We start from the raw sequence: 17,812 nt of genomic DNA on the forward strand, positions 1-17,812 counted from the left end.
TACATATAGTAAAGTGGAAAAACATTCGCCACAGAATACACTGTTAGGTGTCCAATTTAGTAAAAATTAATATTTGTGTATATTTGTATGTGTGTGTGTTAGGCCAGGAATATGAATATTGATGTTTATGATTTTTTCTTTATCCTTCCAAAGTTTTCCAAATTTCCTACAAGACAATTTTTAATCATCAGGGAAAAATAAAGTCAAAAACCTCCTGGATATCCAAGAAGGTCTTGAAAGGGGTTTAAGATAGCAGAAAATATAAGTGTACCATTTTAAAATCACAAATATAAAAAGACAAATATGTAGCTTTAAAAAAACTACAACTGTGATGGTTAGAAAGTTTACAAAGGCTTGTGGTAAGAATGAAGACCTGATGGGTTTTAAATGGTATGTAAGGACTTGATCCTCAAAATAAAACAGTAAAAGAAACCGTTCAAAATGATAGCAATTCTTACACTGGTAGTGCATCCATTAGGTCACAGTGCACTGGTGTATGCCTTTCCTTATTTGAGACTCACACAGGTTTGGAGTGCTGAGTAGATTTCTCATCCCTTCTTTTTCACTTCTCTGCTTCCCTGTAAGAGCGTTCTGTGATTTGCTGGCTGGTTGTATACCACCCTGCTCCACTGATGCTGACCTTAGCCGTGTGATTCTCATTGGCCAATGCGACAGTGGTGGACATGGCCTATGCCAGGACTGTGCAGATGCTGTAAGAGGCATCCATCAGCTCTCTTACCCTTTATTTCAGCCATGATAATAGACATACCCCACAGAGGGGTTATGCTTTCCAGCCTGGGTCTGGGAATAAGAAACACGGCACACAGCAGGAGAAGACCCACAGCTGAGCCACACGTGAGCAGACGTGCATCTTGAGTGAGCGTAAACGTATTATTATTACCGTAAACCACTGTCATTTGGGCGTATTTCCGATACAGAAAAACTGACTATATATACATTTGTATAGGAGGAAAACCAAGAATCAGGTAAGTTAAATAACCTTTCCAAAGTTTCATGTCTGGAAAATGGAAAGCACTCCCAAACCAGTGAATTTCCACATACCATGTGATGAGGGAAACAAAGGCAAGAAAAATGTAGTTTAAATTAAATCTCCTACAGCTTGCATCCCAGACAGATACCAGAGACATGCGGTGTGTAACATTCCTCAAGGAGTTTATGGCTGCCTTAATGCCTTAGTGTTTACATTTCATTAAAAACTAAAAGCAACCTTATCTTACCTAAGCTGCATCTCCAGGGTCCTGTAAAGCCCTGCTTTCAGCATATAGAGATTCCTTAGAAAACCATGTTGTTATCTCTATCCCCCTCCCTCCACAAACTTAAAAGTATGTATTCAGTCACTCCTCACAATCCCGGTGCAGTTTTCTGCCCATGGGTCCAGTTCCCGTGCTATAAAATCACCTTTTTGCAACAAAAACGTCTCAAGAATTCTTAGCCATGTGCTCACGAACCCCACTTCAAATTTCATCACTATATACTGCTTTTCTTTGTGATAAAATGAACTACAGAAGAGTACCTAAGGCAAACCAGTAGTTCTTTTTGTTATATATCAAGTGGGACCACCTGGGCTGCTGGAGTTTACTGGTCACCTGTTCCGAAGCGCTCTAAGTGTGTTATTAAGCTCGTTTCTCCTTTCTATTGAAGTTGAGCTTTTCACTAATCCAGCACATTTACCCTCTCTGAGGAAATGAGAAAACTAATAATGCTGCAACATATAATTTCTTTAGGCTTTCTATTTTTTAAAATCCCTTCACATAAAATCTCGTATACTTCTGTCACTTGTGAGGCAGACACAAAGGTACTGTGGTAACCATAACCTCCTCCCCACTACAAATTCTTTACTGCCAAATTATGCATCTCCCTTTTTCAAAGCCTGGAGAATTACGATGACATCCTTGCAGATGGCGAGTCACAGGATACCATAAAATCAAAATGTAGGAGATTTGGTTGCAGCCACGAAGGTGACTGGCAAGACTATATAGATCTCTGGGTTTTACTTCAACAGCACCTGAATGATTTCCTTTGCATATTCCCAGACTCTTTGTTTCTTTGTCTGGGTCTCCAACTCAATGCGTAAAGCTCTTCTCTGAAATGGCTGCTGAGATAGAGACTGAACCACCAGCTAGGGATGGCAAATGCAACTTTTATCTGTGTGTACATTTCACTAATTTACAACTTGTGAAATGTCAAAGTTTCCTCCCCAAGTTTGAACTTCTTTATGTGTGGAGAGGCAGAGTGCCAAAGGACTCTTGACACAAAAAAGCTGAGGAAGGCACCTTTGATGTCTTTTCCTGGGCTCAGAAGTCTGTGCTCCAGCACAGCTGAGGCTCAAGGTCCCGGCTCTAGTGGCACCATGGCTGCGGCCCCCGAGAGCAGGAGCGGTGTGTCAGGATTCTCATGTATTCTGAATCGCTCTCCATCACAAAAACGTTACTTCTGCAATCTACCCTACCTTTTCCTTCTATTCTCACTGGTTCTTCCCCAATTCTGTTATGAATAATTACTAATGGAATGTTCTGTTTTTCACTTTTGTTCTAGTAAATATAAAAATAGTTACGAGGGTTTCTATGGGCTTTTGCATATACGCACAGACACTTTGGGCTCCCTCCATTTAAGATGCCTCACCGCATTTTTCTCATTAGGCCTCTGTTTCAACTCTGAATTCATTTTCTCTGTGGATTTTCGAGATCACTCTGGGGAAGAAATCCTGTACCTCCATTTCACAGATTGGGTAACAAATTGATGTTGTATGATTTTTACCATGTCAATTACAAAATGAATAGGAAACCAAATGTCCTTTCTCTCACTTACAGATTTTCCATTACACTGAGCTACTTCTTTCATTTCCTTGCTTTGTCACCCAATTTCAATAAGGAGCACAAGCAACTGACAACTTTCAATTCAAGTCTGCACATAAAAATTAATGTTTCTTAGCTTGGTTGTTTTGCTACAGCATGGATGCTACAGGAGATTTCCTGCTTCTAATCTGCTGTGGATGAACAATCTGTTTAACCAACCTTGTTAGAATAATCTCTGAAACAAACTATATGTAAGTTCCAAAGAAAGATTTATCAGACTCTCCTATAAATAAAATACATAGTTTTATGTGATTTCTATTTTGGCTACTTAGAAACCTTTTTCTATTTCCTTCCTTGGGGATAGAGTAGTAGTTCCCCAATAGTCATATCCAGTCTGAGGTCTTTTTACGTCTAATAATAGCCTCAAGGTTAACATTCAAATAATGTCTAGTATGTGTCAGGCACTACATCATCACATGTAACTCTCTTAAAAACTCTAGTAAGATGAGGAAATTGAGACGGAGCTACTTTAAAGTAGCTCACAGGCAAATCTTGCAAAGACACTATATCAGTCCTTATCATTTCCCTGAGGAAATGCAGTAAAGTAGAACTAAAAATTTTAAGGGGGTAATGGTTAAAGGAGACTTTAGTTTTATCTGTAATATTTGAATATTCCCAAGAATGTATTTATATATCAACTGTATAATGAAAAAATGAGTTTAAAATGGTTTTAGGGTAAACATATGCAACTGAAAACTTTCTCACAAAGAAATACCCAGATCCAGACAGCTTCATCAGTGACTTTTCTCAGACATTTAAGGAATAGCAACAACTTTATACAAATACCAGAGAACAGGAAAAAAAAAAAAAAAAAAAAAAAGGAAAGCAACTGCCAACTTGTTTTATGAGGCCTGCATAGCATGACACTAAAACCTGACAAAGACACCTAAAAGAGACGAAAAATTACAGATCAGTATTTTTTTGTAAACATAGATATAAAAATTCTCAACAAAATGCCAGCAAATCAAATCCAGTAATATATAAAAAGGATAATACATCATGATTAATTTGCATTTAATCCAAAATGCAAGGTTAGTTTAATACTCAAAACTCAATCAGTATAATCCACCATAACAAAAGAGGAAAAAAAGAAATAAATCCTATGATCATCTTCATAAATGAAGAAAAAAATCATTTGAAAAAAATCATTTGAAAAAATTGACCATCCATGCATAATAATAACTCTCAGCAAACTAGGAACAAAAGGGAAGCTCCCCAACCCAGTAAAGGATAGTTATAAAAGTCAAAGTTAACATCATACTTAATGGTCAAATGTAAAATTTGAAAGCTCTCTCTCTGCTAATAGCACTTATATCTAATATTATATCAGACAAGATAAAAGAAATAAAAGGGATAAGGCCTATAAAGAAAGAAATAAGAGGGGCGCCTGGGTGGCTCAGTCGGTTAAGCATCCAACTTAGGCTCAGGTCATGAACTTGCGGTTTGTGAGTTCAAGCCCCGCGTCGGGCTCTGTGCTGACAGCTCAGAACCTGGAGCCTGTTTCAGATTCTGTGGCTCCCTCTCTCTCTCTGACCCTTCCCCGTTCATGCTCTGTCTCTCTATGTCTCAAAAATAAACGTTAAAAAAAAAAAAGAAATAAGATTGATGTTAATTGTAGATGATATAATTATATACACTGAAAATGCAAAACAGCCTATAGGACTATTGTTAGAATGAATAAGTGATTTTAGCATGTTTGCTGGAGATGTACACACACACACACACACACACACACAGAATTCTATGTTTATATATCAGCAACAGACAGAAAATAAAATCTAAAAGCCACTATTTTCAGTAGTATGAAAGAACAACACATAAAAGTGTCCAAATACAGACCTACACATACATGCTCACTTTTTATGACAAAGCAGTGCACTGGGGAAAAGATAACCTTTTCAGTAAACTGGGTCAGCTGAATATATATATATATATATATATATATATATATATATACATACACATACACATATATATGTATATATGTACATATATGTATATATACATATATACGTATATATGTACATATATACATATATATACATATATGAAAAACAAATACATCTTGAGTTCTGCCTCACACCATACATAAGAATCAATGCTATGTGAATTGCAGATCTCAATGCAAAATTAAGACAATAAAGCTTCAAAAAGAAAACACAGAATACCTTCATAGCACTGGGGTAAGCAAAGATTCTTAAATAGAACATAAGTATTAGCCACACTCCCTTCTTCCAAAAAAAGATCATTTTGAGTATATTCAAATTAGGCCACTGTTTATCATCATACACCAATAAGAGTGAAAAGGAAAGCTAAAGAGCACATATTTGCAATACATTATGTCTGACAAAGGATTCATATCCAGAGTATAAAAATAATTTCTATAAATCAAAAAGCAGATAACCCAATAGCAAAAGACAAAAGAGGATATCCAAATGCCAAAAAAACATATGGAAAGGGCTCAACTTTGGTAGTCATCAGGGAAATGCAAATTAAAATGACAACAAGCCCACAACATATCTGCTATGACAAAAATAAAACAAAATAAACTCTGTAGTGAATTCTGATAAAGATGTGGAGCAACTGGAACTCTCACACACTGCTGGGAGGAATACAAATTTGTAATAACCACTTTCAAACCCTATTTGGCATGTATATACACTGTGACCTAGCAATTCCACTCATAGTGAAATTTCTACTGGAAATGTGTACATATGTTTACCAAATGACATTGTACAAGAATTTTCAAAGCAGTATTATGTGTAATATTATAAACAATTCACAGAAGCCCAGGTGTGGGATACTCTGGAAAGGCGTGACCTGGGCTAGGCAGCTGCCATCAAAGGAGTGGACAGCTAGAGGCTGACTGCTGACCACACCCTCTGTGGTTGGGCAGCAAGTCCCTGCTTATAAGGGGATCTGGACATTTTACCTCTGTCTCCACCACAGGGAGAGACTCGGTTACTGATGTTATAACTGTAGCTGCAGAGGTAGAGAGAGGTAGGGCCAAGTCTGAGTGGCAGTCCAAAAGTGATTGGTCTCAAGATTTCAATGCGGAGTGATAATGTTCCTGTGGCATGTTTAATACCCCATCCATGGCCAATGACCAAATTCTTTGAGAATATGATGGCAGGAAGTCACGTGATGTGAAAAAGGCTTGACAGTGGTGGCTGCATATGCCTAAGTTCACTGTAGTAAATGTTGCTGGGGTGGGCTGGTAACTCATCATGCTTTCAAAGCAGGAATGTGACCAGTGGATCTCCATCCTCCACCCAGAACACTCCTTTCCCTAACAACAGAGCATTAACTAAATTCTTTTTTGTCACTTTGCACAAGCAAGTTTGCAGTCTCTATTTCTTGTTCTAATTATTAATTTTTCAGCTTCACCACAGCTCACATTTGTGCACATATTTGTGTGTGTGTGAGAGAGAGGGAAAGTGTGAGATTGTCCATTAAATATTTTTTTCATGAGATTGAATTACCTTCTGTTTAAATTTTTAAAAAATGTTTATTTTTGAGAGAGACAGAGAGCAAGCGAACACGAGCTGGGGAGGGGCAGAGAGCGAAGGGGACAGAGGATCCAAAGCAGGCTCTGCGCTGACAGCCCGATGCAGGGCTTGAACTCTCCAACTGTGAGATCATGACCTGAGCCAACGCTGGATGCTTAACCGCCTGAGCCACCCAGGTGCCCTGAGATTGAATTACTCTCTTAATGAAAAATGCCCATCAAGTTGTGAGATAATTACAAAATGTAGCTTTCCTGAATTTTTAAACGTGACATGTTTTTTTAATTGCCAGCAGCTTAGTTTTCTGTGGTATACCCTTGTAATATGAAAACATGAATTTTCTTTATAAGTGTTCAAAGAACTAAACATACGACTTAAGAGGAGGGGAGTATGTATGTATGGTATGTCGTATGTGTATATTTGTTGCAGGGAGTAGACTATTTTTCCACTATTGCTGGAAATACATGTTTCCTCAGGAAAGTTCCTGCTTTCCAGATATTCCTCCTGTTGTAGAGAAAAATAGAGGGTAAGTAAAGGCTATCATAACAGTCACTAGTATTCTCACACCTGCCTGTAATTGAACTGAAACTGGAGATCTATAATCTCTAAATAAAATACCTTGTTAGTTAAATAACTGCCTTTCTAATGTGTGCTCAGAGATTATTATCTTTACTGACTACCATCTGTTACTAAAGTGTTTTCATATGTTGACTCTGACTTACTTTTCATGCTTATTCCATCCGCATCCCTTTTATATGGCCATAAAAATCTCCTCAGTGAGGGTTTCCAGACTTTAGAAGGAGTTAGAAGCCAGAGAAGAGATCTGGCAAGGCAGAGTGGGAGTGAATGGGGCCCTTCTGACAATACAGGAACACTCTTAGGCCAAATCAGAATGTAATTATTTCATTGCGAGTAACCACAATGGATAGGCAGAAGAGATAACCTTGACAGTTGCTCTCAACTTCAGGAATCTACTAATCAAAACTTTGATCCCTTATTATACTCAAAAAACAAAACAAAAAACCTGAAAAATAAATAGAGCCATCTGCATATCTGAAGAACCAAGAAACATAAAAGATTGCCTTGGCATAAGGAAAACAGAATCAAATGTAATGGGATAAAGACTATGGGAGCAAAATGTGTCCAAATATTAAGAAATTTAATAATAAAACAGTGATAGTGAGAACTCCTCCAATATCATTGATTGGAAAAATGAATCAAACCAATTAAAAATTGCATTTCATAGGGAGGTCCATTTGACAAATGGTTTCTGTTTCAATTTATATTCTACGTTAAGTAATTTAAAGGAAACATTAAATCATACTTTGCAATAATGAAATATTTAGGCAGTCTAGAAATTTTAATTATAATCAATATGTATTAATTCACTGCTCTCAATCACAAATGTCTATTTGAGGTATATCTGCTGTGAGGCATTAGTAACTTTCCTCTGCAGTGTTTACATAACATGCAGTCTTTATTGCTTATTTCCTTAAAATCTGCTACCACTGTCGATGCTCCTTAGTTAGAGCTGATGGTAATCTCTAAAGCAAAAACACTTGTTCTCCTATTTCAACTTGTGATAAATGAAGCCTTTCCCCCGATCCAGTTGAAGCATTTATCACACTCAGGATAAATAGGAAGGAAAGCATCATCAACTATCTTTAAACAGAGTATCCTGAATGTTCAACAAGACCATGACAGAAGCAGCTAAAAATCTTTTCCAGTTGCTTGAGGATGGGTGGGTTTTTCTCCACCCCTTTGCAGTAGTTTTACATATATAATTTTAAGCACAGTATTCTTTTCCACAACCCTGATATCTGTCTGTGACCCATATGCTAAAAAGGAAAAAAACAAAAAACAAAAAACAAAAAACAAAAACCCAGTTTTATCAGCTTAAGAAAAAGAAAAAAAAAAAGAAATGGAGAAAACAACTATAACAAAATAACACCATATTTTAAAAATAACACAAAAATCCAAAGCAATATTCTGTGTTTTTTTTTGTAGTCTCCTTTAAAGAAAGCTTGCCTGTAAAAGTCCATCAGTGAATATTTCCCCTCATTCTCTCAGACAAACGTGGCAGTTGAGTAATCATGCAGGCTGCTCTAAAAATGTATGTGTCTAGTTAATTTAGGCAGTTTATTTTGATAGCATTCACCTCTTTTTGATTATAGCAGGTGTTTCAAGGATAAATTTGCTGAAAATTGTATTTTGTTTAAACAACAGCAGCATGTACATTTATGGCCTTACTATATTAAAAAGCATTTATTGTCTGGCAGCAATAGATACAATTACAAACATTTGTGACAGTAATTGGAGCTATTACTCCTGCATGGAGCCTCATGGAGACCAACTTATTGCCACCTGTATTTACATTTGTTACTGGTAAATGTAAGAGCTGATTTTTTTTTTATTTGGTGCCTTATTTTTTTTAAATTATGTGAATATTTTTCAACAAAAGGTCTGTCTACCAGAAAATCTTTAAATATTGTAAATTTCTCTATTATTCAAATAACAGGCAGAATCTCATTTTAATGACTAATATATACATAAATGTATTCTTGTATCCCAGCCCACAGAATATATTCTACCTGTTTGCTCATGGATCCAAGAACCCTATCAATATAATATAGCCTTATCCAGCAACTAGAGTACAAGTCTTAAGAAATGCTCTTTATTTCCAAACTATTACAATTCATAAATCCCTGCAGTTCAGAAATATTAGAAAGCTCAATTTTATTAACATTCTTCTTATACTCTATCCAAACACAGCAATGGCAGAAGGTCAAAGCAAGTTACTCTTCTCCACTACTCTGGAATGAGAAAAATACCCCTCTTCTCTTGCTTCCAGACACAGATTCCTCTATAACAGTAAAAAAAGAGAAAGCCTACTATTGTACATTTTCTGCAGGACTTGGCTCCCAATTTGAAGAGACTCGGATCTAATACAGTAATTCCGTAGTCCCTCCAGGTTCATTTAAATGGAATTCCAGCCGCTGATTAATAAAGGCCTCTCTCCTCCCTCTTAGGTTTTAGCTCTCACAGTGACTGGACAGCCCAAGGGCTCAAGACTATTGCAACCATTCCAACCTTAGCACAATGACTCTTCCCGAAAGGTTTCTTGCTGTGAATTACCCAAGGCAACACCTTATGGTTTATTTACATTAAAAGAAAATCCAATTGTTTGGAGCTGAAATTTAAAGTTTAAGGTTTTGTTTTGTTTTGTTTTTTACAACTGTACCCTGAGAAAGTCAGACACTGAAAAGCAGGTAAGGATGTAAAAAAGCAGTTCAGTGAATGAATCAAACGCTTGAAATAATTAGAAACACATGCTGTAGTACTTCCAAAGCCTTTCAAAAAATATATAATCTCTTTATCTAAATTCTTGTAATGAACCTGAAGATTTACATAATGAGTAGGAGACATTTTGGAGGAATGAAGGAGGTACTTAGCCAACTATCTTTTAAAACAACAAAGCAGGAAACATTTAATTATAATTTGGAAAAAAATCAATTTAAGTCATTAATCAAAATTTTAATTACAATATCCACAGGGCATTAAAGCATGATAGAACATTTGTTCATTGCATTAAATACCTCATATTAAATCATTATAATACATAATTGTTTAGGAATAAATACTGTATAATTGAAGAAAAGGGCCTATGTAAGGTTTAGTTGAAAACTGATTTCACACTTTCTGCTCTTCCTGATTTCTGGGGAACAGGAATAAATATTATTAATGTTTACTTTGTTTCTATTATGGTAAAAATCCTTGAAAAAAGTCCTTCAGATAAAGACTGATAAGACTGATCATTAAAGAAGCCACTTTCCCTCAGTTCAATGGATGACACTGAGAGACTGAAAGTACAAATAAACAACAGACAAAGGCCAGATCATCACACAAAAGAGAATTCTGACCCACAATCTGCAGCAACTAGTCCAGGAAGTCAAACCATAACCTCCTTGTGAAGTAAGCCCATGGCAGACTTAGCAGCTGCCAGCTTCCTGAATGTTTCTCCCCAAGCCCCTGGCTTCCAATGCAGGACCAACCAGACAAAATCACATATCTTACCCCACCCGGTCACCCAGGAGGCCCTGCTTCTAGTTAGTTCTGCCTCCAAATCTCCAGTCATATCTGAACATTTCTGAAGCCTTTGCTTTCTCCCACTATGTATCTTTTACCTTCTTCTGCCCGCCTTTAAGTCTCTGCCAAATGCAGGCAATGGTGGCTAACTCCCCGGCCATAGCAAGCTCTGCATAAACAGTCTTTGTCCTAATTTACGTGGTCTCTGTTTATTTCCACGCAAACATGGGCTTGTTTTTCCATAGTAACAAGAAAACTAAAAATGATAGGTGGATTGTCTTCAAGGAACAGCATTAAATACTGAATGATTCAAAATTAATAAAAAAATACAGAAAGTGAAATTTATATGAATCTGCAACCACATCTTCTAAATCCCCAGAAATTATGGGACATGAAGAATTCTCATCTTCAACTACTGTTATTACTCCACTCGGCAACTGTCAACTGACTCACTTAAAAGGTTTTTAATTTTTTTTTTAATGTTTAATTTATTTTTGAGAGCAAGAGAGACAGAGCATGAGCGGGGGAGGGGCGGAGAGAGAGAGAGAGGGAGACAGAATCTGAAGCTGGCTCCAGGCTCTGAGCTGTCAACACAGAGCCCGATGTGGGGCTCAAACTCACGAACTGTGAGATCATGACCTGAGTCGAAGTTGGACATTTAACTGACTAACCCACCCGGGCGCCCCTCACTTAAAAGTTTTTTTTAAAAATTACTATTATGGATTTAAAGATATTTCAGTCATGAAGGAAAATATTATCCTTCAATAAATGTGACAAAGTGCTTCTACCTGCAGTAACCACTTGTTTCTTTAAAATGGCTAACTGGCAGATTCCATTTCTTGCTATTGGTCTGTATTCTCAGATCTCACAGTCCTTACTTATGCTTGCCCATATTGTAACTAGCTCTTGCATGACTCTATCTGGCCATTCCTCCTCCCAGATCTTAGACCTGGTCTGACCCCAACCTGCTGGGCTTGGCCAACCCATCTCTGCTACATGCCACTCAGCTAAAGTTATGTCCATGATATACTATTATGTTTTATAAAAGGTATAATCTCAACTATATACATAAGAGCACATGGAAATAGTGGTCAATATATATTAAGTGAGTCTTCTGGCAACATTCTAAGTGCTTAAGATAGGTTAATTCATTTAATCGTTTCAATAAGTCTTTGAGGTATGTTTTATAATGAACTCCATTTTACAGATGAGGAAACTGAGGCACAGAGTGGTTGAAACTTGCCCATGGGGTCCAATGGCTTGTAAGTGTTAGAGCCAGGATTCGTACTCAAGCAACCTGGATTCAGAATTTGTGCTTTTAACCAGTATGCTGTACTATCACTAAGTGAATAGGTAAGAGCCTGGGTGGTAGGTTCAAATATCACATCTGTGACTTACTAGGCAAAGGCAAGTTAACCTCACTTCACTGTATTTCAGGTTCCTCCCCTGTGGTAAAAGGTACCTGCATCTAATAAGGCAGTGGAAAGGATTAAGTGAGCTAATATATGTGAAATGTTAAGAACTACACTTGGCACATGGTAAACACTTAGTAAATGTCAGTTATTATTATCATTTTATATATAACTTTACTAGGGAAAAAAACTGGAAAGATTTACCAAAGTGATACTTACATGAAACTGATTACATCCCCATGTAAGGATATAAGACTTATGTTTTAAAATATTCCCTTAAATGATGGAAGCATTAGTGCAGAAATTTTGTTAAATTCTTCCTGAATACTGATACAGGAACTGAATACAAGACCTCCGTGACAGAACACAATATTATAGTAACAATACTATAATTTAACAATAATTAACATTTATTATTAGGCATTAATTATGTCACAGACACTGTTCTTGGTGCTTTACAACAGCTTTGTGAGGTAACTAATATAATTAGTCCCATTTTACAGGTTAGGAAAAGGAGGGACAGAAAGGTTGAGTAGCTTGCCCTGGATTCAACATGTAATAAGTGGTAGAAATATGAATTGAAGGTGCCAAGGGAAGATGTGTGAGATAGGCTCCATCTTCTCCTGGTCTTTGTGGCTGCCACAGTTCCACTAAGCTTCTGAAGCTTTGGCTCAGTAAATCAGGAATTGATAGTGAAACTAAACATGGAATTGACAGCTTCTATTTCATAGCACACTGCCTAGCCCCTTTCCCCTTGAATTGTTTCCATATTATTTTTATAATTAAAAACAAGAGTGTATTTGAAAAAGACTCAGAGTTTAAGATAATTCTTGACCAGTTACAGATTTAAATTTAGTCTGATTATAGTCACAGATGTTTGCTCTTAGTTTTAAATTCCACCAGAGTCCTTACGTAACACTTGTCACCACTCCTGGGTCTAATAAAAAAATAATAAAAATAAAATAATAAAAAAGAGATAAAAACACAGAAGAAGAAAGGGAAAGAGATATAAAGAGAAAAATGAACTAAGGAGGGAAGGAACAAAAAGTACAAGATATACAGTCTTAGTACACTAATAATACTCGTAGACAATTTGATTAGGTGGCACTCATGTCTACTCTAGTTTAGCTGTCCTCAGACTGCCCTTCTAAGGAATGGACTCCAGAGCCTTACTCACTTGGTCATAACTGAGGCATTAACTAGAATGGAATGACCCAGGACTTGGCTGGCTTTATTGACTTTCTTGGCAGAACTTCTGTGTCTTTAGACACATTATTCCAAGTTGGGGCAATATGAGTTGGTCTCTGGGTATATAACACTCTAGAAGGAATCACCAGGAGCATTCTCTAAACCAACTCTAAAAAGGGAACTACTAATATAGTCCATTGAAGCTAACATATGACAAAAGTCCTTCACCTTCAGTTGTGGAACAGATCATTTGCATTTTTGGCAACATTTTAATTTCCCCAATTGTAATTTAAGCCAATATTAAAATTCGTTTGCATTCTTCGAAAACTGGCAACAGTAACGAGTGCTGCCAGAAAAAAGAATAACCTCATCTTACAATAAAACCTAATTACAACATTACAGAGAATATAAAATAAAATATCAGTATACGAGAGCATCTCATCAAAACAACAAAAAGGAGATTTACTTATTATTTATTTATTAATTTTTTTTGTTAGTTACCTGCCAAGAAGCACACAAGCACTGAACTTGTGAGGAAAAAAAGCAAAACAAACATTTGATCCAGTGCTAAAGAAATATGGGACTTATTTACTGCTAACACAAGGTCATTTTAAAGAACTTTATAATGGATTTAAATAATGGAGGCCCTGTATAGTTATCTCCCACATCTCTATGCTACTTAAAAATTAATCTAATAATGATTGGTAAAACACACTGATCTGAAAACAGCTCATTTCCCTCAAACACAAAGTTGAAGTCTCCAAATGTCCTAAATAGCCTGCGTCGAGTGAAAGGTAATTATTTTCGCCAAAAGTAAAGGAGAGGGTTTGGTTTTGGTCGAGTCAGGAGTGGAGGAAGAATGGGATGTACCATGAAGCTGGAGTCAAACTCTTCTGATGAAGGAGGATGGTGAGCCCATGAGAAACCTCGTATGTGACCAGATTATTTTTATTTCTGTGACATGAAAAATATCTCTTTATTTACTAACCCTTTATTTTCTCAAATCAACATACAATTTCATTTTTCTTAAGTAAGCTGAATAAATTGACCCCAAACCTGCATTTCCTATTTGATACCGCTGAAATACTTAGAAGGGTTTGTGAAATACTAGGCACAAAGACCAAATGATCTAGAAAAGAATTCTGAAAAAAAAAAAATCAGATGTAACTTTAGATCAGCATATTTTACCACAATATTGAGATTGAGCCCATCGAGCCCTGCATCAGACAGCACAGAGCCTTCTTGGGATTCTCTCCCCCTGCCGTCACCCTTTTCCAGCTCACACATGTGCACATGTTCTCCTCTCTCTCTCTCTTTTAAAATAAATAAATAATGTAAAAATAAAAAAAAATTACCAATGCTATCAAACAGAAAAAAATGGAAATAAATAATTTTTTAAAAATCTAAATTCAAAATGATATTCATATAAAGAAAAAAGCCCTCAAAACTTTATGTGACATTTTGGAATGTTGCCTGTAAAATCTGACTTTTTATTAATTTGGCACAGTATATCCTCATAAGATCAAGGCTGGTAATGTATGGCACAAGACTAACAGTCCAACTTTCACCTAGTTAATTCTTCTCCAATCAGGAGATCACTGATTCTTTAAGAACCCAGGATTCTGATTACTACAATATTAGTTTGTAGTAGAACTTAACCTGTACTTAGTTTTGCAAAACTGTATGTGTTAGCTGTTACATTTATATTCTTCCTTTATTCAGTTACTCCTGTTATGTAGAAATCAATGACCATGCTTTAAAAAACACTCTTGTGTGATCAATCCTATTAGGTTCTAAATGAGATGCTGGATGTCAAGAGTTAGTTAGCTTGAAAGTTAAATAAATTAAAGGCTTCCGTATGGAATTAAGATGTACCTGAGAGTTCCTAACTACACAGTTATTTTAACATGTCATTCTAACTAGAATCACAATAATAATAATTTTTAATTTTATGAGTTCTGCTCTTATAAAAATAAAGAATTAGAAACTACATTTTTACCAAAAACTAAAGAATTAGAAGTTACATTTTTACCAAAAAAAATTACATTTTTGTAAATTACAACTTTTAGCAGAGGTTGAATCAGTGAAGAAATCTGATTCTTTCTTTGCATATCTCATATGTAAATATGTATTAACACATATGTATTAACACAATATAACACAATATAACACAATTGTAATAACACAATATGTATTAACACATATTTACATATGAGATATGCAAACAAGAATTTACCCCTAATGTAGTCAAACAATGGCTACATAATAGTGTCTGGGAAAATACATGGTAAACAGGCTGCAGGATTTGCCCACTTACCTTTAAGTTTGTTCCACAGCTGTTCAGTCTAGTAAGACCTTTGCTGCCTTTATCCTATTGTAGGACTGCCCTAGGAGTCTAGGCTACTTCTACCTTTTCCAGGGCACAGGTTTACAAGCCCAAATCCAGACATTCTAAGAATAAATTCATTTCTAAGGCACTCTGAAAACAGCAGTCTTTGGGGGTAGATTCAGGACCATATTTTCAGAGTAACAAGCTTCCCTAGAACCTTGTTCTGTAATGCTGGTGTTCTTCTCCTGCCTCCAGGGATGGAAACTCATTAGTTTCTTTACCTAGATGTCTCTCTCTCCAGTCTCTTTTGTAGACATTATTATAGTATTAATGAGAATAGGATTGTCTAGTCACCTGATAGTTTTTTCTGACGTTCTTGTAAAAGGAAGCAGAAACTTGATTATGGGCCAGTTCATTCATCTGGCCCAATCTCCAAAACTTAATGCAAATGCTTTGATTATTTTCTTACTATCTTTTAATCATATGTACTGAATAGATTATGTAAGGCAACTTCCAGGATGTCTTCTGTTCTGCCATCCAGCAGAGCTCCAAAACCATTTTCTAACTATAATCAGTTGCTATACAGTCATGAAATTCCAATTTCATTTACTATTTACCTAAACAAAATAAGATTTCTAAGAAAATACATAAAAGTATATTAAGAAAATACCCCTCAATCCCAGGGAAACATGACATGTTCCAAATCACTTTAAAGATCTATTCCTCTCCTTCTTTAATAGTATGTTATTTATTCATTCAACAACAATTTACTAAATCTTTGTTAAGACAAAACACTGGAAACCGAATCCTACCCGCTTAAATCGTTCGTATAATTAGTAGTGCCTTTGACCCTGAAATTGCCTTGTGAAGATCCATTTGAAAAACTGCGTTCTATCTTCTCTACCTTATTGTCAGTCCTAATCGTGACTTTCAGTTGTGGTAGTACACGTTCCACTTCGAGACTCCATTCCGCAGCATCTGTTGTGGATTCCAAAATATCTTCTTGTTTGGCAGACTCGTTCATATCCTAAGAAAGGAAAGATATCACAAGATTGAGAGTTTATAAAAAGAAATGGTAAAATTTTGAGGCATTTTAGCAGGACTGCACAATTTATATCAAGTATGGTAGTGTTAAAATTACAGTGACAGAAGAAGTTATTATCTGTCCTCCTATCCATGTTGAAAGAAAACAATGCTCAAACCTGGTAGAATAACAAAATAAGTATTTTCAAAAAGAAGCAAATATAGGATTCAACCATTTTGACAAAAAACAATGCTTTTGAAATATCAGAGTGAACTCAACGGGAATATTGTCAAATCAACAAGCCATTTAGGTATGTTAATTGGTAACAGTAAAGGAGATACAAACATTCACACATTTGATAAGAAAACATTGTCTCAGTTTGAATTTTTTTTTTTTAAGTTTATTTATTCTGAGAGAAAGAGAGAGAGAGCAAGCAGCAGAAGCAGGGGAGGGGCAGAGAGAGGTAGAGAGAAAAAATCTCAAGCAGGCTCCATGCACTATGAACACAGAGCCAGATGCCGGGCTAGACCCCACGAACCATGAGATCATGACCTGAGCTGAAATCAACAGTCAGAGCACTTAACTAACTGAGCCACCCTGGCACACTGAATTTTCCATACTGAAATATAAACGCCAAATCTGAAAGACAAAAAAGATAAGATCCCAGAAGCCAAGAGGCCATTACTTAGACATTTTTTATTCATAATTTAAGTGATATTTTGGTTAGGTCAAACTATAATGTAGTTTAAAAATGTAACTTAATATAGATCTACTTGAACTCAAATAGGGTGGGGCCACATTTTTGCATTTGGTTTCTGCTGTTGAGTGATAAAATCAATTCATGTCTGTTTTTGAATTACAAAAGGAAAAAATTTTTTTTTTCATTTTCCTAGACTTTCACATGTCAGCATTAAGTATGTATAGATCTGAAAACATAAAGAATGTACAAATTAATGATTTAAAGATAAAGCCTGGGGTGCCTGGGTGGCTCAGTCTATTAGGTGACCAACTCTTGATTTCGACTCAGGTCATGATCTCACGGTTCATGGGATGATTGAGCCTGGCTTCTGGCTCCTGAACTGACAGCGAGAGCCTGCTTGGGATTCTCTCTCTCCTCTCCCTCTGCCCCTTCCCTGCTGTCACGTGCAAAGATAAAGCCTAGCACATTAGTTTTGGTAGCAACTTTTCCTTTAAGCTTCCTTGATAAATTGTAAGAAAATTTAAGGAAAACATAAAAAAATTTATTACCATACGAAAAAAAGAGATCCGAAGACATAAACAGCCAAATACAATGTATAAACCTTATATGGATTCTAGTTTGAACAATCTATGAAAAGATGTTTTTGAGACAATCAGGGAAATCTGAATGTGGAAAAGTATTAGAGGATATA

At 36.1% G+C, this 17,812-nt stretch overlaps 1 protein-coding gene across 1 annotated transcript in view; it reads right to left on the reverse strand.

Moving 5' to 3' along the window:
- Window positions 1-17,812, reverse strand: part of IFT57 (intraflagellar transport 57) — a 53,093-nt gene that overhangs the window by 9,644 nt on the left and 25,637 nt on the right. The window contains exon 6 of the mRNA XM_019448272.2: window positions 16,302-16,424. Coding sequence (XP_019303817.1) covers window positions 16,302-16,424 — 123 coding nt within the window. The remainder of the gene's footprint in view (window positions 1-16,301; window positions 16,425-17,812) is intronic.

Source organism: Panthera pardus, unplaced genomic scaffold, assembly GCF_024362965.1.
Source record: "Panthera pardus isolate Hobbes unplaced genomic scaffold, ASM2436296v1 HiC_scaffold_16, whole genome shotgun sequence".
Taxonomy (NCBI): Eukaryota; Metazoa; Chordata; class Mammalia; order Carnivora; family Felidae; genus Panthera; species Panthera pardus.